This window comes from Maylandia zebra, linkage group LG3, assembly GCF_041146795.1.
Source record: "Maylandia zebra isolate NMK-2024a linkage group LG3, Mzebra_GT3a, whole genome shotgun sequence".
Taxonomy (NCBI): Eukaryota; Metazoa; Chordata; class Actinopteri; order Cichliformes; family Cichlidae; genus Maylandia; species Maylandia zebra.
The window spans coordinates 54,309,441-54,337,078 of NC_135169.1; the positions used below are offsets into that span (position 1 = coordinate 54,309,441).

General features: G+C 42.2%; 2 protein-coding genes across 2 annotated transcripts in view; both read left to right on the forward strand.

The window, feature by feature from the left end:
- Positions 1-27,638, forward strand: part of LOC143416825 (ribonuclease inhibitor-like) — a 240,357-nt gene that overhangs the window by 154,637 nt on the left and 58,082 nt on the right. The gene's annotated exons all lie outside the window — the stretch shown is intronic.
- Positions 380-11,965, forward strand: LOC143414107 (protein NLRC3-like; the record flags this gene model as incomplete). The annotated part of the gene is made up of 4 exons (XM_076877775.1): positions 380-470; positions 587-2,426; positions 3,936-4,112; positions 11,770-11,965. Coding segments are annotated over 4 exons (2,304 nt in total), but the record flags the coding sequence as incomplete, so codon positions are not given.

Here is a 27,638-nt window from a genome sequence, read left to right on the forward strand (position 1 = left end):
TAGAATGGTCAAACATGGATCCACGGGTGGTTCAACTGCATTTGGTGACGTGACTAAAGCAAATCTTTCAAATAATCCCACCATCAACGGGATGTTGTCTCCTTTACTACGGTTACTTTACTTGGTCACCGTGTGAATTTCTTTGAAATGAACCAAATTCTTTTATTTGTTGGTTGTTGCATATTTAACCTCTACAGTCAGGAAAGGAGGAGATGAGGCCTCAACAATGTTGGGTTGTAGCTGTGCTTCAGGTTAGAGTGAGTGTCCATGGAATAAATGTAAGTCAGTGAACTGGAAACATGACTGTGTTCAAACTTTGTTTCCTTTTTATAATGAGTCTAATCAAAGGTGGACAGAAGTATCTCCACTGTGACTTTTCTGTGTCACCATCAGAGCTTCTGCACAGTGTGGAGAAAGATCCAGAAGCAGAGCTGGACTGCAGACAGCCAGTCAGAGCAGCTGTGTACAAAGTAAGACTGAACATCTGTCTGCTGATGGACTCATTTCTGAAAACTGGACTTCTTGTGTTGTTCAGACATTGAAGAGTTTTCTTTCTCTTTAGTCTCATTGTTTTTCTTTCTTTCAGCAGATGTTGGTCTGCAGGAGGTTTTAGATGAACATAAGATCAGTCTGAGGAGGAGATGTGAACGTGTGACTGAAGGAAGTGATGAAACAGGAAGTAGAACCCTCCTCAACAGGATCTACACTGAGCTCTACATCACAGAGGGACAGAGTGAAGAGGTTCATACCCAACATGAGGTGAGGCAGCTGGAGACAGCTTCCAAGATGGACGCCCTCCATGACGCTCCAATCAGGTGCCAGGACATCTTTAAAGCCTTACCTGACCAACAGAGACCCGTCAGAGTGGTTCTGACCAACGGCGTGGCTGGTGTTGGAAAAACCTTCTCAGTGCAGAAGTTCACTCTGGACTGGGCAGAGGGCTTGGAGAACCAACATGTCAGTGTGGTGGTTCTGCTTTCATTCAGGGAGCTGAACCTGATCAGAGATGAGCAGTACAGTCTTCTGGAGCTGCTCCATGTTTTCCATCCAACATTACAGAAGGTCACAGCAGAGAAGCTGGCTGTCTCTCAGCTTTTGTTCATCTTTGACGGCCTGGATGAAAGCAGACTTTCATTGGATTTCACCAACAGGAAGCTGCTGTCTGATGTCACACAGAAGTCATCAGTCAGCCAGCTGCTGACAAACCTCATCCAGGGGAATCTGCTTCCCTCGGCTCTCGTCTGGATAACTTCCCGACCCGCAGCAGCCAATCAGATCCCTCCTACATGTGTTGACAGGCTAACAGAAGTACGAGGCTTCACTGACGCCCAGAAGGAGGAGTACTTCAGGAGGAGATTCAGTGATGAAGAGCTGTCCAGCAGAATCATCTCCCACATGAAGACATCCAGGAGCCTCCACATCATGTGTAGTATCCCAGTCTTCTGCTGGATCACTGCTACAGTTCTGGAGCACATGTTGACTACAGAGCAGAGAGGAGAGCTGCCCAAGACCCTGACTGACATGTACTCACACTTCCTGCTGGTTCAGACAAAGAGGAAGAAGAACAAGTACCATGAGGGACATGAGACGAGTCCACAGGAGCTGACGGAGGCTGATAGGAAAGTTCTTCTGAAGCTGGGGAGGCTGGCATTTGAACATCTGGAGAAAGGAAACATCATGTTCTACCAAGAAGACCTGGAGCAGTGTGGTCTGGATGTGACAGAGGCCTCGGTGTACTCAGGAGTTTGTACAGAGATCTTCAAAAGAGAGTGTGTGATCTTCCAGAAACCAGTCTACTGCTTTGTTCATCTGAGCATTCAGGAGTTTCTGGCTGCTGTCTACATGTTCCACTGTCACACCAACAGGAAGACAGAGGTGGTAGAAGGTTTTCTAGGGAATTTCCGAGAAGAATACAAAAACAGATCTTTTTTTAAGAACATGTTCAAGTCTTATAGCTTCCCATCAATGGATGTCTTTTTGACTAAAGGCATGTATAAATCCCTCCAGAGTAAAAATGGCCACCTGGACCTGTTTGTTCGCTTCCTTCATGGCCTCTGTCTGGAGTCCAACCAGAGACTCTTAGTAGGTCTGCTGGGTCAGACAGAGATCAGTCCAGGAACCATCCAGAGAGTCATCAACAACCTGAAGGAGATGAACAGTGATAAAATCTCTCCTGACAGAAGCATCAACATCTTCCACTGTCTGATGGAGATGAACGACCTCACATTATTTCAGGAGATCCAAGAGTTCCTGAAGTCAAAGAACAGATCAGAGAAGTTACTCTCTGAGATCCAGTGCTCAGCTCTGGGCTTCATGCTGCAGATGTCAGAGGAGGTTCTGGATGAGTTGGACCTGCAGAAGTACAACACATCAAAGCAGGGACGACAGAGACTGATTCCAGCTGTGAGGAACTGCAGAAAGGCTGGGTGAGTCCAGATGTGATCATTAACATCATTGATCAGTGTAGGTTAGTAGTTTAATGTTGAAAATAAAATCAGATTGTAACCACAAAGTGTTTGTGTCCGTACGCTGCAACCTTCCACACCATTCCTTTATTGTACAGACTCAGCAGCAGCTCCATGGATCCCAAATCCAAGAGTGGAGAACAGATTTGAAGTGTGTCACATCCATGCAGTCACAGCTGTTTCCACCATGTTTCCACTGATATTAATCCTGTTCAATGACACGTTTCATATCAGTGAATATGTTCTTTAGGACGTCCACTGACATGTTTAAGTGTCCTGCTGGAAATCACTCAAATCATCCATGAAATCCATGAAAAATCCTTTTAGTGTTTCTAACTTCACCCTCTGTCCTCTCTCTCTCTCCATCCTCCTCACTGCTTCTTTCACTGATAATCACACAAACATCGTATTAGCTACAAAATAACACAATAATATCATCTGATGATCATTATTATAAGAGCAGGATCCATATTTGATATCAGAGTAACACACTGCTTGGTTATGTGCAGTCATCATCAGTGACTGTGGGTCAAACAGAAGCTCTCTGATTGGTTGCTGACCTTGGTCACCTGTCCACTCTCACCTGTTTGTGTTTGCTCTCTCTGTGCTGTCTCCATCCTCTCTCTCCTTTCTCTCCCTCTCTGTCTTTGTACGTCACTCAGGTCCAATGGAAACAGTGACATTTACAAACCAATCAAAGACAAACTGATCCATGTCAGGTTATAACAATATTCAAAGTGAATACAGGCTGCTGCTGGACACAGACAGGTAACATCATTTTGACTTGCTGTCACCTGGATCTGGACTCATAAACACTGAAGCCCTGAACAGGAATACAAATCATTTTCTGCCAACTAGCGACACACCAGCAGATAATGGCTCAGAAAGCTCAAATGAGCCAATCATTTCTGTGTTTAGTTCCCCTGAGATCAGATCTGATATCAGCAGCTCTGAGTTCATTCATCATTATTGTCCAGTGATGAGATTTCTGCTCCGTTTGGTAACAGTCAGCAGGTTTTTCCTGCGTGTGGACGTGAACAGTCGTACCTGACAGCAGGTAGCAAACAGAGATCATCTTTCCAGCTGGAACTCTTCACTGAGCTGAACTCATTCAAAATGTTCTGGAGTCAAAACAGGAAGCAGTCCAAATGTGTGTCTTCACTCTGACTCTGGATCAGATCTCAGTGACAGACTGTGGACATTATGGAAGCCTAAATGTGACACCATCTTCCTCCTTCATCTGCAGATTAAAGCCAAACAAAGATTCTCATTAAAAGTCTGCAGGTCTGAGAGAGACTCAATCGTTGTGTCATGTCAAACACAGTAAGAGGAGCTGAAGCACAGATGTGAAGAGCAGATTCATCAGATTATGACCTCACTCTGTTTTGTCTTCATATACATTCAGTCTGTGTTTATAATGCAGATTTTCTGCTTTTATAATAACACATTTTATATTTTCTATCATCACAGACTGACTGGGTGTCAACTCTCAGAGTCTCACTGTGAAGTTGTGGCCTCAGCTCTGAAGTCCAACCCCTCCCATCTGACAGAGCTGGACATGAGTAACAACTACAAGCTGCAGGATTCAGGTGTGAAGCTTCTGTGTGCTGGACTGGAGAGTCCAAACTGTCGACTGGAGACTCTGAGGTGAGTTCACTGACTGCGGCTGTTGTTGTTTTTCTATATTTCAGGTCTTTGATGTTTGAAACTTTCTTTAGTTCCTAAATGTTCAGGATGTGTCTGAAGACAAATGTGAAGAAGTTTGAGTGCTTTCAGAAATGTTGTCTTTCCAAACGACTGAACAACAGTTTTTCCTTTTGGCTCCAAACAGAAATGACAGACTTGAGCAGGGTTCATTTAAAGGCTGACAGAAGTGGAGTGGTGACGGGGAGATGTTTGACAGGACAGTGTTTCAGCCTCCACAGGTTCATGTTGTGCTCCATCAGTCAGTGAAGATGAAGTCAGTGCTGATGAGGCTGTAGAGTGTGTGAGGGATGTGAATGAGGATGATGAAGATCTGATGATAGCAGATAAAAACAGGCTGCAGAGACTTTGAGCCATACAGGGCACACAGTGTGTGTACAGAACAGCTGAAATCATTATGGAGGCATCACTGGGATATGGAAGCATCACAGTACAGCTTCAGTGAAGCATTAAAGTCTCTGATATGAGATGAGAAATGAAGCAGCCAGAGCTTTTTCATGAGTGGAAACCCACTGTGACTGTGAGCTGCTGCTACAGCCTCCAGATTAGCCAGCAGCTCATCCTGCTCAACATTTCCTCACCAACTTTAATGGAAGTGTGATGTTTTCAGCTGGAGTGATGGTCAGGGTGGCCTCCCTCTCCTCTTCTTCTCCTCTTCCTCTTTCATTTGTAAAGCCACTTCTGCTGCTTTCATTCATTTGGAAGTCCTGTAGCTGAGTTTGGGAGAGACTAACAGCCTCGGCAGCAGAGGGGAGAAAGGCTGTAACACCACCACTTTACTCTGTTCTACCTGTCACATCATTTTATCAGGAAACAAATATCATGTTTTTACTATGTTTGTCTTGAAGATGTAAGAAGATCACATGGTGCTTTTTATTATTGTGTTGGTTTGTTTCCTGTCTCTTGGATGGAGCCCAGCTGTGCGTGGCCCCTGGGCCTGTGGTCAGAGTGTGTGCTGGATAATCCGGCCCAGGATGAGGCCAAACTGACATGGGATGAAATGTCTGTCACATAATTGAGCTTAGTGTAGTTTCATTTCTGCACAATTTAAAAACAACCAAAACTTTGTTCTGTCTTTTCTATGTTATACTGTAGACTTTCTTTGATACTGTGTCCAAAAGGAGCAGCTTTTACTTTGAAGGGGAGGCGTCTCTGTTTCCTCTTCAGGTTGGATGATGGAAGCAAATGAGTGTGTGATGTTCTTTCAGTGTTGCACTTTGTAGACGCTCCCTCAGCACTGGTCTCACAGCCAGCTGCACATAGAGACCAGTGTTGTTAGTCCAGGTCAGAAGATGACTTGTTGGAATGAAAATGAGCTTGTAGTTTGTCTGCTTTAATAATGTGACTGGAAAAAGGTGTTGGACTTCAAATATGTCCATTTCTTTCACACTTCACCTTTAAAAGTGAAGCCTTGTGGTTCCTGGAAGGAAAAACACGACTTTTTCAAGTCTTTGTCCTGTTTTTATGAGAAATGTACGACTTTAATGTGAAACATTCAGAGTTTTTTCTCGTGTTATGTTTGTTTGAAGCTGCTTCCTGTTGGCTTCAGCTGTTTGGAGTTTCCATTTTCTAAACTTCTACATTCTGAACCTTCTTCAGCTCTGAACAGATGATGAAACACTGAATGATTTCAAGCTCACACTTTGTCTAATAAACTTACATCTTTCATTCTTTATACAGATTGATGGACTGTGGTTTGTCAGAGATCAGCTGTGATTATCTGGCAGCAGCACTGAAGTCCAACCCCTCCCATCTGAGACAGCTGGAGCTGAGCTACAACAACAACCTGCAGGATTCAGGAGTGAAGCATCTGTGTGGTTTCCTGGAGAGTCCAGGATGTGGACTTGAAACTCTGAGGTCAGTCAGCATGTTTTAGTTGTGCTGAGATGAATATGATGTGAAAGTTGTGCTGACACTAAACTGCAGACATCAGGCTGATATTATACTGATCCACACTGAGGATCTTCATGGTAAAGTCTGTTTTCTTCTTCTCTGGTTTAGTCCATTGACTGCAGCAGAACAATGTTCACATTTCAAACCTTCAAAGAAGAAGAAAAATCCTCCACTGGATAATTCACTGTGAAACTCTCCAACTCTTCATTCCACCTTAAAGTCTGTCTGACACTGAAATCCAAAGCAAAATGTGTGTTTGCTTTACAGACAGCAGTCCAACACAAACATACACACATCATCCAAAACACAGTCCAACATCCAAATCTCCTCCACTGCCAGCATGAATGATGGGAAAGAGAAGGAGGAACACTCTGACATTCAGGGTTAGAATGAGTTTCATGAAGCAGACTGTGAAGATCAAAGCTGCATTAGAAAGCTTACATGAATGAATGAGTGGACAGAAGTGGACAGAGATCATCTGAAGCACTTCAAAGGCTTTAAATCAGCACATTTCTCTTTATTCTTTATCAACTCTGTTAGTTTCTCTCAGTTTTCTGTGGAATGAAGCTAACAGCAGGCTAATAAGATGCTGACCAATAGGTTTCTATTAAAGGTTGTAATTTGTATATGAAAAAGTGCTTTGGCTCAGCAGGGATCAGCTTACAGGTAGAATACAGCTGCTGGATGGGATTAGCATGTCATAGCTATCTACCAAACTGCTAACTGGGGGATTTCAGGCCATCTATGGATCATTTTTGCTAACTGTTTATTCAGCTTAGGCTCACAGGGCTGCAGCCTGTGCCCTAGCTGTCATAGGGCAAGAGGCGTGGTCCACCTGCACAGGTGAGCAGTCCATCACAGGGCCAACAGAGAGAGACAGAGAAGCACTCTCTCACATCCACACCTACAGCCAATTTAGAAGCACCAATGAACCTAAGCAGCATTTCATTGGACTGTGGGAGAACATCCAACCTCCACAGAAAGGCCAACAAGCTTCAACCTACAACCTTCTTGCTTTAAGGCACTAGTGCGAACCACTTTTCCCCATTTCAGCCCAAATCCTGCATCTTCCTGTTTCTGACTCCAGGCCAGCTCCACTAACACTTTCTCATCAGACACTGCCACCTAGTGGAGGAAGTCTTAGTTCCACTTGAAGCTTCAGATGACAGTTAGTTCCTTTACAAAGAGGTGGAGGTGGTGGGGCCACAGCACCATCATCACTGAGTGCCATAGGACACTTAACCTTTGTTTCCATATGCTGGGAACTTCCTGTTGTTCCAAGGAGGACTGGAAAATGTGTGAAAATCTCCCAGTCAGTTCCTCACAGCACACTTCAATCATTTCCCTCCCACAGCATCAGGACCAGGGCTTTTTCTCTCTTTGCTCCCACTAAGAGATTTCCACACAAACACCTCATCAGTGGGACTCTCAGAGCTACCAGCCCTTTGCTACAATCACAAAGCTCTTCATTGAAATCAATGATATCAAAGCTGGAATCAAATGAGTCCAAGTCTTCTGCTGATTCAGCATCACATTCATCTTTGCTCCTTGTTCTGCATCCCCACCATGGACTTCATTCCTTTCCAAGCCAGCCTTGAGTGTCCTTTATTCAGCTCATCCTCTGCTTTACTTTTACACCTGATTTTAGCTGCTTTATCTCTCTTTCAACAAGTTTCTGTGCCTCAATCTTTTTCTTCTCTCCCTCATAACAAGACAGCTTCTTCTGCCTGAGAACATGTTGGAGTGATTTACTAATCCAGGGCTGCTTATTGGGGAAAATACTTCCTGTTTCCAAAGTAATCCCCATTTTTCCCAGAAATAAATGTAAGTAGAAATCGATGATCTAAGTGAGAACAAGAGCCTTTAAAAAGTCCCAGTGGGTGCAGTCAAAGCAGTCCCTCAGTCCCAGTATAGAGTCTTTGGTCCAGACTGGAACTGGAACAACTGTGTGCCCAGTTTGAGCTCTCTTCAGTGCTGTGACCTGACAGACCCAGAGGGGCCATCACATCACATTTAGAAGCTCCCCTAATGGAGCCACAACACATGTCCAACACTTAGTCTGTCTTGTTGGACCAACTGGAAGAAATGATTCAAGGACTTAGTCACAGAACAGAGATTCAAATCTCCAAAATCCAACTGGCTGCATCAGGACATATAGTCTGAAACTCTGCACAGTTTCCTGTTTGAAGCTGCTTCCTGTTGGCTTCAGCTGTTTGGAGTTTCCATTTTCTAAACTTCTACATTCTGAACCTTCTTCAGCTCTGAACAGATGATGAAACACTGAATGATTTCAAGCTCACACTTTGTCTAATAAACTTACATCTTTCATTCTTTATACAGATTGATGGACTGTGGTTTGTCAGAGATCAGCTGTGATTATCTGGCAGCAGCACTGAAGTCCAACCCCTCCCATCTGAGAGAGCTGGACCTGAGCTCCAACTACAAGCTGCAGGATTCAGGAGTGAAGCATCTGTGTGGTTTCCTGGAGAGTCCAGGATGTGGACTTGAAACTCTGAGGTCAGTCAGCATGTTTTAGTTGTGCTGAGATGAATATGATGTGAAAGTTGTGCTGACACTAAACTGCAGACATCAGGCTGATATTATACTGATCCACACTGAGGATCTTCATGGTAAAGTCTGTTTTCTTCTTCTCTGGTTTAGTCCATTGACTGCAGCAGAACAATGTTCACATTTCAAACAGTGAGACTCAACGTATGGCCCGCGGCCCACACGCGGCCTGCCCACCTTTCCTGATTCAGAGAGAGGGGACCCTGATTAACTGTGTAGTGTTCTTCCTCACAGTTCTAAGTATCAGACACAACAATGAATAATCCACAGCTGACTGTCTTTAGCAGGTCAAAGGTCACGGCACACAGCAGACAGTGGGAAATATTATAATTCTGATCATTTATCAGCACATATCCATATGTATAAAAAGAAAGCTGACACTGTGAGACTTGATCAGAGGTGTGATCATCACAGCAGAGGCCTTTGTGTCAAAGTCACTGAGGATCAAACAGAAACACATGAAGCAGATTTTCCTGTTCTGGCTTTTTATAGCAGATAACCTTCAAAATATTCTGCAGTCCATCAAAAACTGAAGCAAACCATGAATCAACATGTGAACATGAGCTGATGCTGCTGAAGTGAAGCAAAGTTACAGAGGTTTGATTACAGACACAGCTGAGAGTTTGTAATCTGTCATCATTTTAAAAGGTTTACATTTCTTCAGTATATCCACATTTGCAGCTGGTACCTCAACCTCCACTTGTCCAACACAACTGCTGTCCACTGCCTCCATGACATTGTGATTTTGCTGTTGGTCTTCTGTCAGATCTTCATCAATCACTTCTGCACGGGGCACACCTTCAGACTCTGCAGCTGCATAACGAAAGCCTGTAAGATAAAATTAGACATAAGGTAAATGTACACCAATATTCCAATGACAGGTGTGTGATTCATCTGGAAGTTATGTGCGGATTAGTGTACAGTGATAGCAATTTAGTATGTTTTTAGAGGGGGGGGTTGTTTACCTCCGATGGGTGCTCTTTTTCGCTTCCGTTGCGTACGCCTTGAGTGCCAGTCCGAGTCTGATACAGGTATGTCGTCATGCCCCATGTGCAGTGTTGGTTCCCAGTCTGGATTTGTTACATCCATTTCATATGCTGGTTTGCCTGCAATAATGCCAAATCATAAGCTACTCAGTCGACATGATGTGGTTCTGCAGCATCACACATTAGCATGTTTTATCTCATTATCTATGACCTCAGCACGTTGAAAATCACACTAAAAGCCTTTCAAGAGTGATATGAATTAATTTAGAACTCACCGGAAAGAAAATGCCGTGAGCAAACCAACAAAAAGCTGGGGATTGCAGAGAACTCGATATCCGCTCGTCTCACCGCTGCAATCCAAGCCTGACGTCTTTGTTTAGTAATATCGGATACATGGGATCCCTCACGTTGCCTCCAGGATGGAAAACGATGAAAAGAGAGCCCGTTATCCAGCTTCTTGCCTTCACGATCGTGTGATCTAACGTTGCAACCAACAACACAACACGTACGATCCATAGCTGAAATGGTATCCTTTGGCTGGCCTACTGTCATGGCGGAAGGGGGCGTGGCCCATCTCCCGTGACATCACGCTCCAAAGCCCTATAGGTGGGAAAATGTACCATGTCGACCAATCAAAAATGATATGGAAACATGACATTTGGTTGTTTAGCAAAAGGGGGAAGTTTTAGGAGTGACCGGCAAGAGAGAGCGAGTGAGCGAAAGAGAGAGAGAGTTTTGATACGTGAGAGATTTGTGACGTTTACCGTGTTTGGTCTCAAGTTAGTTTGTTGTCTTGTGTATTTAGTGTGTAGCTGTTGTTTTGTTTTGTGTGTCAGTTCTACTAGTGATCGTCACAGTTGCTGCCTTAAAGCCAACAAAGGCAGATTGCAGTGTAAACGCTGAGTGACACACCTGCTGTCAGACCTGCAGGTTTATCCCTGTGCTGTTCTCATATGTGTTAGAGTGACACAAACTATTGTTTGACACCTGATTGTTCTGTAAATAGTTTGAAATGATTATATGAAAAACGTCTGAGCCTTGGCTGCATTTTTTGGTAAATAGTACCATATAACTTTGTTGTTTGCAAAACGTGTGCGTATTTTTAAAAATGTACAATCTCTATTTGCATTTCAAGTTATGAAGATGATTCGTTAAACATGTGTGTGGTTTTTACAGTCAAAATATCACTTTCTACTTGTATTTTAAATTTTGTCTGAATTTAGATAAATTGTGCTGATACAGTTGGTCAAAATGAGAAAATAACAGATTGGCAAGATAAACTGTTTTTAAAGGTAAAATATAGAGGCCACATCAAAAGTAGTCAAGAAGGGTTAAAGGCTAAAAGCAAAGTTGTCACCAAGTACTGTTTATATTTGTGTGTATTGCTGCAGCTTTTTTGAGTATTAATTTGGTGCCTTTGTGTGAAATAATGGTATTGTGAGTGATCCATATAGTCACAAAGAATAGCCACTTGTTTCTGTGCTACCAAAGTTCCCCGGCTTTCATTCAAAATGTGTTTATCGTCAGCACCTGCACATTAAACTACTTAAACATTATAAATGTCTTCAAGCTCACACTGAGGCCTGTGGGGTACTATCAGCCACTGAGACAGTACACACATTTATATGTGTTTGTATATGAATATTTCATACTTTAAGACTGCCTGTTTATTTAAGGGAGATGAACAAAATACATTGGAATTGTACAAAATAATATCATGGATGATAAATTAAATAGATTTTAAGTAGATGCTTGTGCATTCTTAAAGTCTTATATGTTGAACTGAACTATGTGATCTGTTCAAAGCCTTAATCTTAATTTGAAGTGAAATGTGCATTTTGAGTTTATACACTATGTATATAAGGCGACCGTTTCCTTTTGCAGTATTTTTGTGTGGTGTACTTTTCTATGTCTTAACAAAAGGGGAACAAAGGTGTTTAAGTTCACCTAGGATGATGTGTTTTAATTTTCACATGGTCTTGCTTGAATTTGACCCTGACAAAGGCGTATGAACTCTGTCAGCTGTTTGGAGTTTCCATTTTCTAAACTTCTACATTCTGAACCTTCTTCAGCTCTGAACAGATGATGAAACACTGAATGATTTCAAGCTCACACTTTGTCTAATAAACTTACATCTTTCATTCTTTATACAGATTGGAGAGCTGTGGTTTGTCAGAGATCAGCTGTGATTATCTGGCAGCAGCACTGAAGTCCAACCCCTCCCATCTGAGAGAGCTGGAGCTGAGTGACAACTACAAGGTGCAGGATTCAGGAGTGAAGCATCTGTGTGGTTTCCTGGAGAGTCCAGGATGTGGACTTGAAACTCTGAGGTCAGTCAGCATGTTTTAGTTGTGCTGAGATGAATATGATGTGAAAGTTGTGCTGACACTAAACTGCAGACATCAGGCTGATATTATACTGATCCACACTGAGGATCTTCATGGTAAAGTCTGTTTTCTTCTTCTCTGGTTTAGTCCATTGACTGCAGCAGAACAATGTTCACATTTCAAACAGTGAGACTCAACGTATGGCCCGCGGCCCACACGCGGCCTGCCCACCTTCCCTGATTCAGAGAGAGGGGACCCTGATTAACTGTGTAGTGTTCTTCCTCACAGTTCTAAGTATCAGACACAACAATGAATAATCCACAGCTGACTGTCTTTAGCAGGTCAAAGGTCACGGCACACAGCAGGCAGTGGGAAATATTATAACTCTGATCATTTATCAGCACATATCCATATGTATAAAAACAAAGCTGACACTGTGAGACTTGATCAGAGGTGTGATCATCACAGCAGAGGCCTTTGTGTCAAAGTCACTGAGGATCAAACAGAAACACATGAAGCAGATTTTCCTGTTCTGGCTTTTTATAGCAGATAACCTTCAAAATATTCTGCAGTCCATCAAAAACTGAAGCAAACCATGAATCAACATGTGAACATGAGCTGATGCTGCTGAAGTGAAGCAAAGTTACAGAGGTTTGATTACAGACACAGCTGAGAGTTTGTAATCTGTCATCATTTTAAAAGGTTTACATTTCTTCAGTATATCCACATTTGCAGCTGGTACCTCAACCTCCACTTGTCCAACACAACTGCTGTCCACTGCCTCCATGACATTGTGATTTTGCTGTTGGTCTTCTGTCAGATCTTCATCAATCACTTCTGCACGGGGCACACCTTCAGACTCTGCAGCTGCATAACGAAAGCCTGTAAGATAAAATTAGACATAAGGTAAATGTACACCAATATTCCAATGACAGGTGTGTGATTCATCTGGAAGTTATGTGCGGATTAGTGTACAGTGATAGCAATTTAGTATGTTTTTAGAGGGGGGGGGGGGGGGGGGGGGGGGTTGTTTACCTCCGATGGGTGCTCTTTTTCGCTTCCGTTGCGTACGCCTTGAGTGCTGGTCCGAGTCTGATACAGGTATGTCGTCATGCCCCATGTGCAGTGTTGGTGCCCAGTCTGGATTTGTTACATCCATTTCATATGCTGGTTTGCCTGCAATAATGCCAAATCATAAGCTACTCAGTCGACATGATGTGGTTCTGCAGCATCACACATTAGCATGTTTTATCTCATTATCTATGACCTCAGCACATTGAAAATCACACTAAAAGCCTTTCAAGAGTGATATGAATTAATTTAGAACTCACCGGAAAGAAAATGCCGTGAGCAAACCAACAAAAAGCTGGGGATTGCAGAGAACTCGATATCCCCTCGTCTCACCGCTGCAATCCAAGCCTGACGTCTTTGTTTAGTAATATCGGATACATGGGATCCCTCACGTTGCCTCCAGGATGGAAAACGATGAAAAGAGAGCCCGTTATCCAGCTTCTTGCCTTCACGATCGTGTGATCTAACGTTGCAACCAACAACACAACACGTACGATCCATAGCTGAAATGGTATCCTTTGGCTTGCCTACTGTCATGGCGGAAGGGGGCGTGGCCCATCTCCCGTGACATCACGCTCCAAAGCCCTATAGGTGGGAAAATGTACCATGTCGACCAATCAAAAATGATATGGAAACATGACATTTGGTTGTTTAGCAAAAGGGGGAAGTTTTAGGAGTGACCGGCAAGAGAGAGCGAGTGAGCGAAAGAGAGAGAGAGTTTTGATACGTGAGAGATTTGTGACGTTTACCGTGTTTGGTCTCAAGTTAGTTTGTTGTCTTGTGTATTTAGTGTGTAGCTGTTGTTTTGTTTTGTGTGTCAGTTCTACTAGTGATCGTCACAGTTGCTGCCTTAAAGCCAACAAAGGCAGATTGCAGTGTAAACGCTGAGTGACACACCTGCTGTCAGACCTGCAGGTTTATCCCTGTGCTGTTCTCATATGTGTTAGAGTGACACAAACTATTGTTTGACACCTGATTGTTCTGTAAATAGTTTGAAATGATTATATGAAAAACGTCTGAGCCTTGGCTGCATTTTTTGGTAAATAGTACCATATAACTTTGTTGTTTGCAAAACGTGTGCGTATTTTTAAAAGTGTACAATCTCTATTTGCATTTCAAGTTATGAAGATGATTCGTTAAACATGTGTGTGGTTTTTACAGTCAAAATATCACTTTCTACTTGTATTTTAAATTTTGTCTGAATTTAGATAAATTGTGCTGATACAGTTGGTCAAAATGAGAAAATAACAGATTGGCAAGATAAACTGTTTTTAAAGGTAAAATATAGAGGCCACATCAAAAGAAGTCAAGAAGGGTTAAAGGCTAAAAGCAAAGTTGTCACCAAGTACTGTTTATATTTGTGTGTATTGCTGCAGCTTTTTTGAGTATTAATTTGGTGCCTTTGTGTGAAATAATGGTATTGTGAGTGATCCATATAGTCACAAAGAATAGCCACTTGTTTCTGTGCTACCAAAGTTCCCCGGCTTTCATTCAAAATGTGTTTATCGTCAGCACCTGCACATTAAACTACTTAAACATTATAAATGTCTTCAAGCTCACACTGAGGCCTGTGGGGTACTATCAGCCACTGAGACAGTACACACATTTATATGTGTTTGTATATGAATATTTCATACTTTAAGACTGCCTGTTTATTTAAGGGAGATGAACAAAATACATTGGAATTGTACAAAATAATATCATGGATGATAAATTAAATAGATTTTAAGTAGATGCTTGTGCATTCTTAAAGTCTTATATGTTGAACTGAACTATGTGATCTGTTCAAAGCCTTAATCTTAATTTGAAGTGAAATGTGCATTTTGAGTTTATACACTATGTATATAAGGCGACCGTTTCCTTTTGCAGTATTTTTGTGTGGTGTACTTTTCTATGTCTTAACAAAAGGGGAACAAAGGTGTTTAAGTTCACCTAGGATGATGTGTTTTAATTTTCACATGGTCTTGCTTGAATTTGACCCTGACAAAGGCGTATGAACTCTGTCAGCTGTTTGGAGTTTCCATTTTCTAAACTTCTACATTCTGAACCTTCTTCAGCTCTGAACAGATGATGAAACACTGAATGATTTCAAGCTCACACTTTGTCTAATAAACTTACATCTTTCATTCTTTATACAGATTGATGGACTGTAGTTTGTCAGAGATCAGCTGTGATTATCTGGCAGCAGCACTGAAGTCCAACCCCTCCCATCTGAGAGAGCTGGACCTGAGCTCCAACAACAACCTGCAGGATTCAGGAGTGAAGCATCTGTGTGGTTTCCTGGAGAGTCCAGGATGTGGACTTGAAACTCTGAGGTCAGTCAGCATGTTTTAGTTGTGCTGAGATGAATATGATGTGAAAGTTGTGCTGACACTAAACTGCAGACATCAGGCTGATATTATACTGATCCACACTGAGGATCTTCATGGTAAAGTCTGTTTTCTTCTTCTCTGGTTTAGTCCATTGACTGCAGCAGAACAATGTTCACATTTCTAACCTTCAAAGAAGAAGAAAAATCCTCCACTGGATAATTCACTGTGAAACTCTCCAACTCTTCATTCCACCTTAAAGTCTGTCTGACACTGAAATCCAAAGCAAAATGTGTGTTTGCTTTACAGACAGCAGTCCAACACAAACATACACACATCATCCAAAACACAGTCCAACATCCAAATCTCCTCCACTGCCAGCATGAATGATGGGAAAGAGAAGGAGGAACACTCTGACATTCAGGGTTAGAATGAGTTTCATGAAGCAGACTGTGAAGATCAAAGCTGCATTAGAAAGCTTACATGAATGAATGAGTGGACAGAAGTGGACAGAGATCATCTGAAGCACTTCAAAGGCTTTAAATCAGCACATTTCTCTTTATTCTTTATCAACTCTGTTAGTTTCTCTCAGTTTTCTGTGGAATGAAGCTAACAGCAGGCTAATAAGATGCTGACCAATAGGTTTCTATTAAAGGTTGTAATTTGTATATGAAAAAGTGCTTTGGCTCAGCAGGGATCAGCTTACAGGTAGAATACAGCTGCTGGATGGGATTAGCATGTCATAGCTATCTACCAAACTGCTAACTGGGGGATTTCAGGCCATCTATGGATCATTTTTGCTAACTGTTTATTCAGCTTAGGCTCACAGGGCTGCAGCCTGTGCCCTAGCTGTCATAGGGCAAGAGGCGTGGTCCACCTGCACAGGTGAGCAGTCCATCACAGGGCCAACAGAGAGAGACACAGAAGCACTCTCTCACATCCACACCTACAGCCAATTTAGAAGCACCAATGAACCTAAGCAGCATTTCATTGGACTGTGGGAGAACATCCAACCTCCACAGAAAGGCCAACAAGCTTCAACCTACAACCTTCTTGCTTTAAGGCACTAGTGCGAACCACTTTCCCCCATTTCAGCCCAAATCCTGCATCTTCCTGTTTCTGACTCCAGGCCAGCTCCACTAACACTTTCTCATCAGACACTGCCACCTAGTGGAGGAAGTCTTAGTTCCATTTGAAGCTTCAGATGACAGTTAGTTCCTTTACAAAGAGGTGGAGGTGGTGGGGCCACAGCACCATCATCACTGAGTGCCATAGGACACTTAACCTTTGTTTCCATATGCTGGGAACTTCCTGTTGTTCCAAGGAGGACTGGAAAATGTGTGAAGATCTCCCAGTCAGTTCCTCACAGCACACTTCAATCATTTCCCTCCCACAGCATCAGGACCAGGGCTTTTTCTCTCTTTGCTCCCACTAAGAGATTTCCACACAAACACCTCATCAGTGGGACTCTCAGAGCTACCAGCCCTTTGCTACAATCACAAAGCTCTTCATTGAAATCAATGATATCAAAGCTGGAATCAAATGAGTCCAAGTCTTCTGCTGATTCAGCATCACATTCATCTTTGCTCCTTGTCCTGCATCCCCACCATGGACTTCATTCCTTTCCAAGCCAGCCTTGAGTGTGCTTTATTCAGCTCATCCTCTGCTTTACTTTTACACCTGATTTTAGCTGCTTTATCTCTCTTTCAACAAGTTTCTGTGCCTCAATCTTTTTCTTCTCTCCCTCATAACAAGACAGCTTCTTCTGCCTGAGAACATGTTGGAGTGATTTACTAATCCAGGGCTGCTTATTGGGGAAAATACTTCCTGTTTCCAAAGTAATCCCCATTTTTCCCAGAAAGAAATGTAAGTAGAAATCGATGATCTACGTGAGAACATGAGCCTTTAAAAAGTCCCAGTGGGAGCAGTCAAAGCAGTCCCTCAGTCCCAGTATAGAGTCTTTGGTCCAGACTGGAACAACTGTGTGCCCAGTTTGAGCTCTCTTCAGTCCTGTGACCTGACAGACCCAGAGGGGCCATCACATCACATTTAGAAGCTCCCCTAATGGAGCCACAACACATGTCCAACACTTAGTCTGTCTTGTTGGACCAACTGGAAGAAATGATTCAAGGACTTAGTCACAGAACAGAGATTCAAATCTCCAAAATCCAACTGGCTGCATCAGGACATATAGTCTGAAACTCTGCACAGTTTCCTGTTTGAAACTGCTTCCTGTTGGCTTCAGCTGTTTGGAGTTTCCATTTTCTAAACTTCTACATTCTGAACCTTCTTCAGCTCTGAACAGATGATGAAACACTGAATGATTTCAAGCTCACACTTTGTCTAATAAACTTACATCTTTCATTCTTTATACAGATTGGGGGACTGTGGTTTGTCAAAGATCAGCTGTGATTATCTGGCAGCAGCACTGAAGTCCAACCCCTCCCATCTGAGAGAGCTGGACCTGAGAGGAAACAACCTGAAGGATCCAGATGTGAAGCAGCTGTCTGATCTTCAGCAGAGTCCAGACTACAGACTGGAGACTCTGGTGTAAGTAGAGTGATGGAGTGAGTGGGTGGTGCTGTCAGCAGTATTGTACTAAACACAGTCAGTATGAAACAAAGATCCAGTGTTTCCTGTAAAGCTGCAGCTTCTCAGTGAAGCTGTGAGAGGAGAATGGTGACAGGCTTCAGGATTGGACACAAACACTTCCTGTTTCTGACCTTTATGGTCACCATAGTAACGGCTGACACGCTCTGATCAAACACTGTCAACAGCCAATCAGCTCTCTGAACAAAGCAGCACGCAAACCAATGACTGCATTCATTTCCAAGTTTAAAGCAGTGAAGAACACAGTCTGTAGGTGAGGAAGAATTTAGTGAGAGCAGATGTTTGGATGGAATTCCTCCAGTGAACAGCTGGAACCGTCCATCTGGATTGTTGGGCTTGTTGTTGGGGTTCCTACAGAGCTCAGAGTGGACACACCAAGGTTCTTCTAATGAATGAAAGTCCAAACTCAAACTAGGAGGGAAAAACATTTTCATCAACTTCAATAAAAATCCAAAGATTAGAAAAAGTGAAGCAACAATGAGTCCTAGTACAGTCCCAGCACTGAAGTCCCTGCTGCTCTTTATACTGGATGTGCTGCATCACTGACTGACAGCTGATGAAGAGTCTCTGGAAACACTCGTTTATCTCCTCTGCTCTTCCTTCTTCTCTCTGCAGGTGGAGGATATGATGGTAAACAGGACGGTGTGTGTGCTGAGAGGAGGAGCTGTGTCCTGATGATCCAGAGAGGTTGAAGCAGCAGCAGCTTGTGTGTAGAGACGCTCTGACTGGGCCATGTTACTGGGAGGTGGAGAGGAGAGCTTCATCCAGCAGTGACTGACAGAGGAATGAGAAGAAGTGCAGATGACTGTCAGTGCTGCAGAGTGAACTGCTCTGAGAACAGCTCCACTGTCAGACACAATGTAGAGTCCAGCATCATCCCTGTGTGTCCCTCTGGATCTGACAGAGGATCATCAGTGTATCTGGACTGCTCTGCTGCTGCTCTGTCCTTCTACAGTCTCTGCACAGTCTCTGTCTCACTCTGGCTTCAGACCCTCCTGGATCAAACTCACCTGGAAAGACTTTCAAACATCACTCAATAGATTTGAATACAGAATATATTTGATATATACTGTAGATGTACTGTAGAGTTGCAGTTTGTCACTTGTAAATACAGTCTGTGAGCAGCTGTGAGCTGAAAGATCTTTCTAGAAACAGGAAATGTTTTCACTCTTCTGTTGCTTTTTCATATATTTCCACAACATTAATATTGATCCCACCTGTCTCACCTGTTTCATGCTTTTATACATAATAACAGGACACGTGTGATCTGAGCGCTGCTGTGGTTGCTGTGCTGCACGTCTTCATTTAGATAACAGAGACATCTAGTGGTTCAGAGGGAGAACTGCAGGAGGTGGAGCTGTGTTTTAGCGTGGAAAACTTTTTATCTTTTAGGCGCAGATACAAATATGACAAGTATCAGTGTGAGATACAAAAGGTCACATCAGTCAGCAGAGGGAACAGTGATCACACAGCAATGTAAGAATAGAAACATAACAGTGAATCTGGACATGTATACAGAGGGAAGCAAACAAACAGGATGTAACACTACATTAAAGCCACAAATGGGAAGAAAACAAACACAAAGGAAAATATATTTGATCTCAGGAATCCAAATCAGATGCTTTAGAGCAGGGGTCGGCAACCCTGGGCACGCGTGTCACAGCTGCCACGTGAAGGGTTAACTGATGGCACGACCATAGCTGGACTGGCCATCCGGCATACTGATGGTGATTTTTCATTTTTAATGGGCCGATGATGTTTTTTTATTTTTTTGTAACGGTATAAACAATGAAAGATGGCGGATTGGCCGGATGCTGGTCGATGTGTAGAAATAAGTCAGTTGTTTGGTGGTGGCTTTGGCGGAGCTTCCACAGAGGCAGCAGGTGGATGAGGGAAAGGGGAGGCAGGAGGAGCAGAGACCCGAGGCGGCTGCCGGTCCGAGTGTCAGGTGAACTGAACTTCAGGTAAGAAGTTATGACCTGCAGTCTGTCTGGGTCAGATATAAACCAAGTTTAGGTGGAGTTTATTTTCCTTGTGCTGACTTTTTACAGTCAGTTATAATAACTCCCACTCAGAGGAGACCAGAGATCACATTAACATGTGTGTCTCTGTATTAAGAAACATGACATATTGGCCCAGTTTATTTTTCTTATCATTGTTGTGAGGAGACCATAAATAGCATTTGTATTTTCTGTTGTACAGTTCATTTGCTGTTATGGATAAAAAGTCTTTCTTTGTTTCAAAATAGCTGATAAATATTCGCTGATAGCTGCAAACATCTGCGCACAAATATAATCCTATGAAGTGGTTCTATATAGTGTGTAATTTATTGCTAATGCAATCATATGGCACATTGACTTCTGAGGAAATGTTAGATGCACTCATCATCAGAAAGGTTGCCGACCTAAACCAGGAGGTTTAGAGCATCTTGGAGTTTTTGTGGTTTGTTTTCTTTAAGTCATTTCACAGATTTTGTCTATAATTTCAATTCCTTGAATAAAACAACAAACTTAGGGGATGATTTTGTAATCCAACTTTATGTATGAAAGATTTGACTAAACGTAAAACAATCTTCCAACTCAGTCGTCATTCTTATCTTGTGAAATCAAACCAAACGTTCTGTTGTCTCTAAATCAGGGATTGATGAAATCTTTGGTTGCATCCATTTATGAACATGTTCTCATTCATATTAAATCGTAGTCTAAGTCCTTCTTTAGAGGGATAAATGTCATTCATTATCTTCAAATGTGTTTCTGTTGTTTTGGGGGGAAGTTTGAAGTCCATTGTTCAAAGTCTGTTAATGAAACTTTATGAAGTTTATGTAGGATGTTTTTCCTATTTTGTATTTGTTTGAATTATGATGTATTTCTGACTCTTGCTGCCATGATGCCAGGTCTCTCTTGAAAACAACATTTTTAATCTCAATTAAATTTTCACCTGGAGAAATAAAGATGATAATAATAATTTTGTCTTCAGGGAATCATTTCTCTGTAAAACAGCTTCTTCTGAAACTCTTGTTACATTTCTTGTTTCTTGTTTGCTGGTTTTAGAAAAATGTCATCGTCTCTGTGTGAACTTAAACTCTACATGTGGTGTCAGCTATAAACGAGCTCTAGAGTCTAATAACGATGCTTTTATTATTGTCTGGTATCCAACCTAACCCTGGGCCTCTGGCTGAATGTGAAACACCAGCAGATGTTAAAAACTGTCTGGGTTACACGTGCATCACGTCGTGTGCTTCCTGACATGGATATGATTGGAATCTGGGCTGTTCAAGCGGTGCTGGTATCGTTGTTGTTTCTGAGACTTTCCAAATCTTTACTGGATAAAAACGTAGCAACTGATGGATTTAACATTTAGCACTCAGACTGTCCCAGAAAAGGCAGAGGTCTGGAAGTTTATGTGAAGCTCTGTCTTGCTGCTCAAGTCTTGTTCTCTCCATCTGCACCTCAGCCATTTGAAATCTTGGCCTTAACTATTGATCTGTTTGGAAATCAGACTGTTGTTGGCTGCTATCAGCCTCCACCTGCTTCCCCCAGCACATCACCGTCTCTGGTTCAACTTTTATCTGAGCTGCATTTTAATGACGTCTTTCAGATGGATGATTTTCATTGGGACTGGCTTTCTTCTGTGTCTGATGATTTTAAGGCACGCTGCTTGTTTTTAAAACTGACTCAAATTATTTAAAGCCTCACACGCCTTGATCCTAAACACCCAGATAAATCTGCTCTTATTGACCTTTTTTAACTAATTTGCTGCGTAAGTTTTCCACATCTGCAGTTTTTGCCAAAGACCTGAGTGATCACTGCGTAGTTGGTGCTGTGAGAAACACTAAAATCTCACGCTCCGAGCCCGCATCAGTTTGAACTGGGGTCGTATTAAACAGGCTGACAATGTCAGTTTGGGAACATTTACAGGAGAGTTGTGTCTACTTTGTGGACAGACACGCCCCTTTTTGCCAGGTCAGGGTGAAAGGTCGGGACAGGCCTGGTTTGGTTCAGTACCGGCCGATCTCCTACATGAGAGAAACCAGGCCTGGGCAGGAAGTCTGGCTCTGATGCTGATTGGCTACGTTTTCATTAGCTGTGTAATCGGATTACTGCCTCCATCATCAAGATGTAACTATTTTTTACTTTAACGACTGACAGTCCAAACGACCGTAGGAGGTTTTGGCAAACTATAAAGTGTCTCTGCCAGCTGTGACTCCTCAGAGCTTCCTCCTCACTTAAATATCGACTCCACTCCTGTGTCAGACAAAACTGAAATGTTGCTTTAACAAACACTTTGTTGCTTCTTGCTCTTTGTTCAGCACAGTATCTGATGGTAAACCTCTTGCACACAACTCTGCTCGTAGTTCCTGCTTACTGATACCTTTTCCTTCACACCTGTCACAGTAGAAGAGGTTTGTAAGGCTTTGAATAGCCCCAACACCAGAAACTCGTCCTCACAATCGTTCTCCTTCCTTCTTGCACTTGGCTGCAAATATCATAGCTGAGCCAGTGTCTTATATTTTTAATCTTTCTCTACAACAGAAGAACACCACTATACTCTGTGTTCTCTGGTTAACTGGTCCTCATTGGTCTTACACAGGATGGTCCATTAGTATCATTTTATCTATCAATCTGTTTCTGGGTTACTGCCTCCTATTCATCAGAGTACATGTTAGGCAAACAGTTTAGTCACAGCCTGCAGTCTCAGGACATCATTACATTCACTGTTCCATCAGTTCATGCAGAGCTTGGGAAGAAGGCGTTCTCCTTTTCTGCTCCGTCTTCATGGAAAACATAACCGAAGGATTTAAGGCTCTCCGTTGATTTCACTTGCAGACTTCAAAAGACGTACACATGTTTTTGTGAAACCATCTCTGGGAACTTGTTCTCGTTTTTAATGTGACTGAGTACATTACACAAACTTTTCTCTTATTGTTGTAATTTTAATATGTGTGTCTGGAACAGGTCTCTCTTGTAAATGAGACATTGAGTCTCAATGAGCCGACCTGTATAAATAAAGCTTCAATTACAAAGTCCTTTGTATAAAAGCTCCTTCAGCTGCCAGTGGGACGTGCTGTGGCTCTATCGGTTGCTGAGCCTTTATATTGTTAGTTAGAAACTACAAATATAATGGCTCACTGTAATTCAGAATCAGAGAAACTTTATTAATCCAGGAGGGAAACTGAGTTGTCATAGCAGCAAATATACAAGAAACAACAAGCACTCATATAAAGTGAGTGTAGAAACAGAGTTATGATAAATAAATATTCAGATAAATAATATCAATATATAATATAAATAATCTATAATCCAGTTTTGAGTTCCCTCCCCAGACACCTTAACGCCCACTCACATCCTGGGCCATCTGACCTCAGGAAATCACATGATAGGGTGGGGCCAGGTTTCACAATGAGCTCACCCGAAACCCTGGCTGATTAGGACCCCCACCCGCTTTCACACCTTGGCTCATGTGATTACGTAGAGGATCATCAGGGGGTCCTTTGTCCCTCTTTGGGGGGAAACTCCCACTGGGTTTAAATCTGGGACTCCCCACCAACTGACCCTTAGAACTGAAGAAGCTTCTCAGATGAGAGGTGAAACGTCTTCAAGCAACTCAAAGAAGTCCAGACGCTTTTCTTTGCAAGCTCCTTAGTCTACAATGACCTGGATGACTGAGAACCGTCACAGACAACTCAGTCCCATATTTTAGGTTATTCTGAATAAATCGTTCATGCCCTCTCTTTGGAAAGAAGCTGTCGTGGTTCCTGGTCCTAAATCTAGTCGTCCAAAAGTTCTAAACGACTTCAGGCCTGCTGCCCTCACCTCAGTCTTTGAAAAAATCATCAGAAATGTGATTATGGAAGACACTGAACTTCAGCTTGATTCAATGCAGATTGCACATAAGCCCAATAGAGGAGTGGAGGACGTGCTTTTGATTCTACTAGAGTAAAGGACTTCAGTTCATCGATTTCTCTGCTTCTTTCAATAACACAGCCCCAGATTTGAATCAAAAGACTTTTAGAACAGTTTGAAATCCGGACAAACCTGAGCAAGTGCAGTCATATAAATATCTTGATGACAAATGCTATTATTTTTCTGTAAAGCAAATTGACCTAAAAGTAAAGTAACCTTGATATGTCAGGATGTAGATGTCCCACCCAACAACGTCACCCAGCCCTGAAACATCGGTACTGTTCAAGGCAGCATTGCTGTCCACACGTCCATCAGAGTGTTTCTTTGGACTTCATGGTGTTGCTGCTCCCAGTATTCTCTGAGACAACCTCTGAGGCCGTCACAGAGCAGCTGTATTTGTACTGACATTACATTACACACAGGTGCACTCTATTTAGTCACTAGAAAGTGCATTTTCTGAAGAAACTGCAGTGTGAATGCTTGAATCTGAATGTATGCACTGAAATGAATTAATTGCTGAATTTTGAGTTAAAAATATTGAATGAGATTAAAAAAACAAAAAAAAAACAAAAACGAATTTAACCTGAAAACAAAGGTGCTGAACTGCTAAAAGCTGAAGGTTACACAGAAGGAATTGGGAAAAAACTGAAAATGTTTTAAATGTAAATTAGAAAACCCTAAGAAATGAGAAAAGAACATTTAGAGTCAGAAAACATCTGAATGAATATTAAAAGGTCATATTCTTTGAATCACTGAATGACTCAAATGTGATCCCTCCACTTTGATCCACACAGTTTAAAAAGTTTAAATGCCTGAGCTTTGAAAGATACGGTGTTGGAAAGAGAACAATAATGGCGACAATTTGAGGGTAAAATGATGGCTGTAACACTGTGGACACAGCAGCAGTTGAAAGAGAAGTGTTTAAGATTAATCTTGGCAGAGTGGCAGGCAGAGCTCGTTAAGCAGGCAGGTGTGAGCCTGGTTGCTATAGTGACCGCACCCAATGGCTCCATACACACGTACACAGACATGCGCCTCACTTTTGCTGCTTAAAATGAACAGAAAAGTCAGGCCGAAACAAATCGTTCCCAAATGAAAAGTAAAAGTCGTATTGACAAAATTCTTTCACTGTGAGCGACAGCAATGTCTAGTCTACCAAATTCTCAGTTTTCATGTCTGTGGAGTTTATTATATGGACGTGGTGACAGTGGAAAGACACCATGCTCTTCTGATTTTCAAACGAACCTTCTGAGCCATTTTAACATTAGAGTCTATGGAAGAGTTGGAGGGAGGAGGCTGTGCATTGGTGACATTTACGAAAGAACCATAACACCTAGGACAATAGTAAACACATTGGATGAAAGAGGACAGCGATGGCTACGTTTTGAGGGTAAAATCATACCTGTAGAGCAAACGCTGTGGACACAGCAGCAGTTTTAAAAAAGATTTTAATTAGATTAATTTTTTTGCTCCTCTCACTCTAGCAGTTGAGCTGTCTCACTCTAGCCCCAACATTCCGTCCCATACACACCCATTATAAATTTTGAAACGGGTGAAAAAACATCATGAAACTTAAACTGGAACTGAAGAAAAAGTATAATAGATATTGAAAAGATAAATACAAGTTGAATAGTTGAATGTCTTGTCTTCGTTTTAAAGTTTGAATGGTGGCTCTATGTCAATGTATGTGGAAGTAGTAAGAGTTTAAAAATGAGTAAGTTGAATGAGAATTTGAACGGTCTCCCCATTGAAATACATGGGAAATTTTTGTTGAATAAAGTTGAATAAAATTAAAAATATAAATGTTAAAAATGAGAAATGCTTTTCAAGCATTCACACTAATTAGCACTCATCAGGCAATGTCTATGGGCAACTGACTGCACTCAGACCAAAGGGGGCTGAATAATAATGCACATAACAATTCTCTTCACTCTGCTGACAAGAGATTCAACCCCCACTATGAGCACCTTCTAAAGAGCACCATTGAAAGTATCCTCACCAACTGCATCACTGTGTGGTATGACTCCTGCACTGGGTCCTGCAGGAAAAATATGACAACGGGTAGTGAGAGCAGTGGAGAGGATTGCAGGGTCCTCTCTTGCCTCCCTCCCCAGGAGATCTACTGTGCCTGCCTCATTCGAAAGGTCCTCTTCATTACAGGTGACTCCACTCATCTCTTCAACAGCGTCTTCAGTTTGCTGCCATCAGGAAGGATACTGAAGAGACCTTTTGACCTTTACATTTTCGTTAATATCTTTAAAACAGAAGCAGCAGAAACGAGAATTTTAGCAGCACAAACCAGCACAAGCGTAGCACAGTTGATTGACACCAGTTTTGTTTGATTTAATTAATGTGGGGGGGCTGGTTGACCTCTGGGGACCTCTAGAAATTTTCTTGAATATCTTTAAAATGATAGCAGCACAAACAAAAATTTTTACAGCACAAACGTAGCATAAACGTTTGATACCACTTTTGTTGGATTTGAAGAAGGTGGGGGGTCGCGGGAAAAACCAGCAAAAGAACTCGAGCAGCCGGGCTATGTAAAAGGTGTAGGGGGGCATGTTTGCGGTCACGTCCAGCGGGTGTGTGGGCTGTTTGAGTCATCTGTTACCAGGAAAACTCCAATGCAGCAGGCTGCTGAACACACACAGGCCTCCTGCATCCTCCTCTTCAGCTCTGCTTCCCCGATATCGTGACCTAAGCAGGGTCGGGCCTGGTCAGTACTTGGATGGGAGACCGCCTGGGAATACCAGGTGCTGTAAGCTTTTGCACTTTCACACACAAACTGCAGAGGGCACTTCTGCTCCTGCTTGTGCTTAGAGGCATGAGAAGTTAACATTTATGGGTGATAAAATCCTTTTTCTATATTTTTAACATGAGAATATCAGTTTTCCATCTTGTGTTCCAGAGTAATCGGACAAAAGACAAACGTAGAACAAGGAAAAAAGAGGCCAAGTGTCTCACCTATAAAACAAAATGACTGTTTTCTGAATAGTCTCACACAGATAAACATTTGCAGGGAATACCTTTTCCTTCAAAACAAACGTCACAGACTGTGTTTTTCTTTACTGATTGTATTTGAGTAGAAACTCAGATTAAAATGGCATCAGTGCTCATAAAATGATTTAACTGTAAAAGTAGGTGTAGTGGATCACTTTGCATAGATCTAGATAAAAGTGCTGTAAGCAAAGACTACAGTGGTCATTGAGCAGCTGTTCCTATAATGTGAATCTGGGATAAAGGCACAGATTATTTGTTTGCCTTTGTTTCCTGGTTCTTTCTTATCCAAATGGAAAAAGAGAGCATAAAAGTACTGTTTACAAGCAGCTTATCTATCTCATTGTGCCCACTATCATAAAATCTTGGTTGACTGAGCACTGAGCCATCTACCACTCGAAATTGAACCTGTGTGGGACAACAACAAAGTCCAGTATACTAAGTTTCAGTAATGTGCAGTTTTTTCTGTGGAAGATGTAAATCTAAATAGATGTCCTATTGTATGCATAATATACCACTGAACTTTATAAAACAACTTCTAAAAGCAAATTTCGATTTATTTTAGATTTTCTCAAATCCAAACAGTGCTAAAAGCATGCACACAGTCAAATATTTTTCATACGAGGTGCTGAAGGTTCTGCAATGTTCTGTCAGTGCGCCCCAGGGCAGCTGTGGCTACAATGTAGCTGCCATCACCAGTGTGTGAATGTGTGAATGATGTATCTGTGGCTTTTTGTCACACTTGGAAACCACGGTGTTGTGCAGCTATTTGCCTTGTTGCAGGGTTTTTAAAAAACTGCAGTTT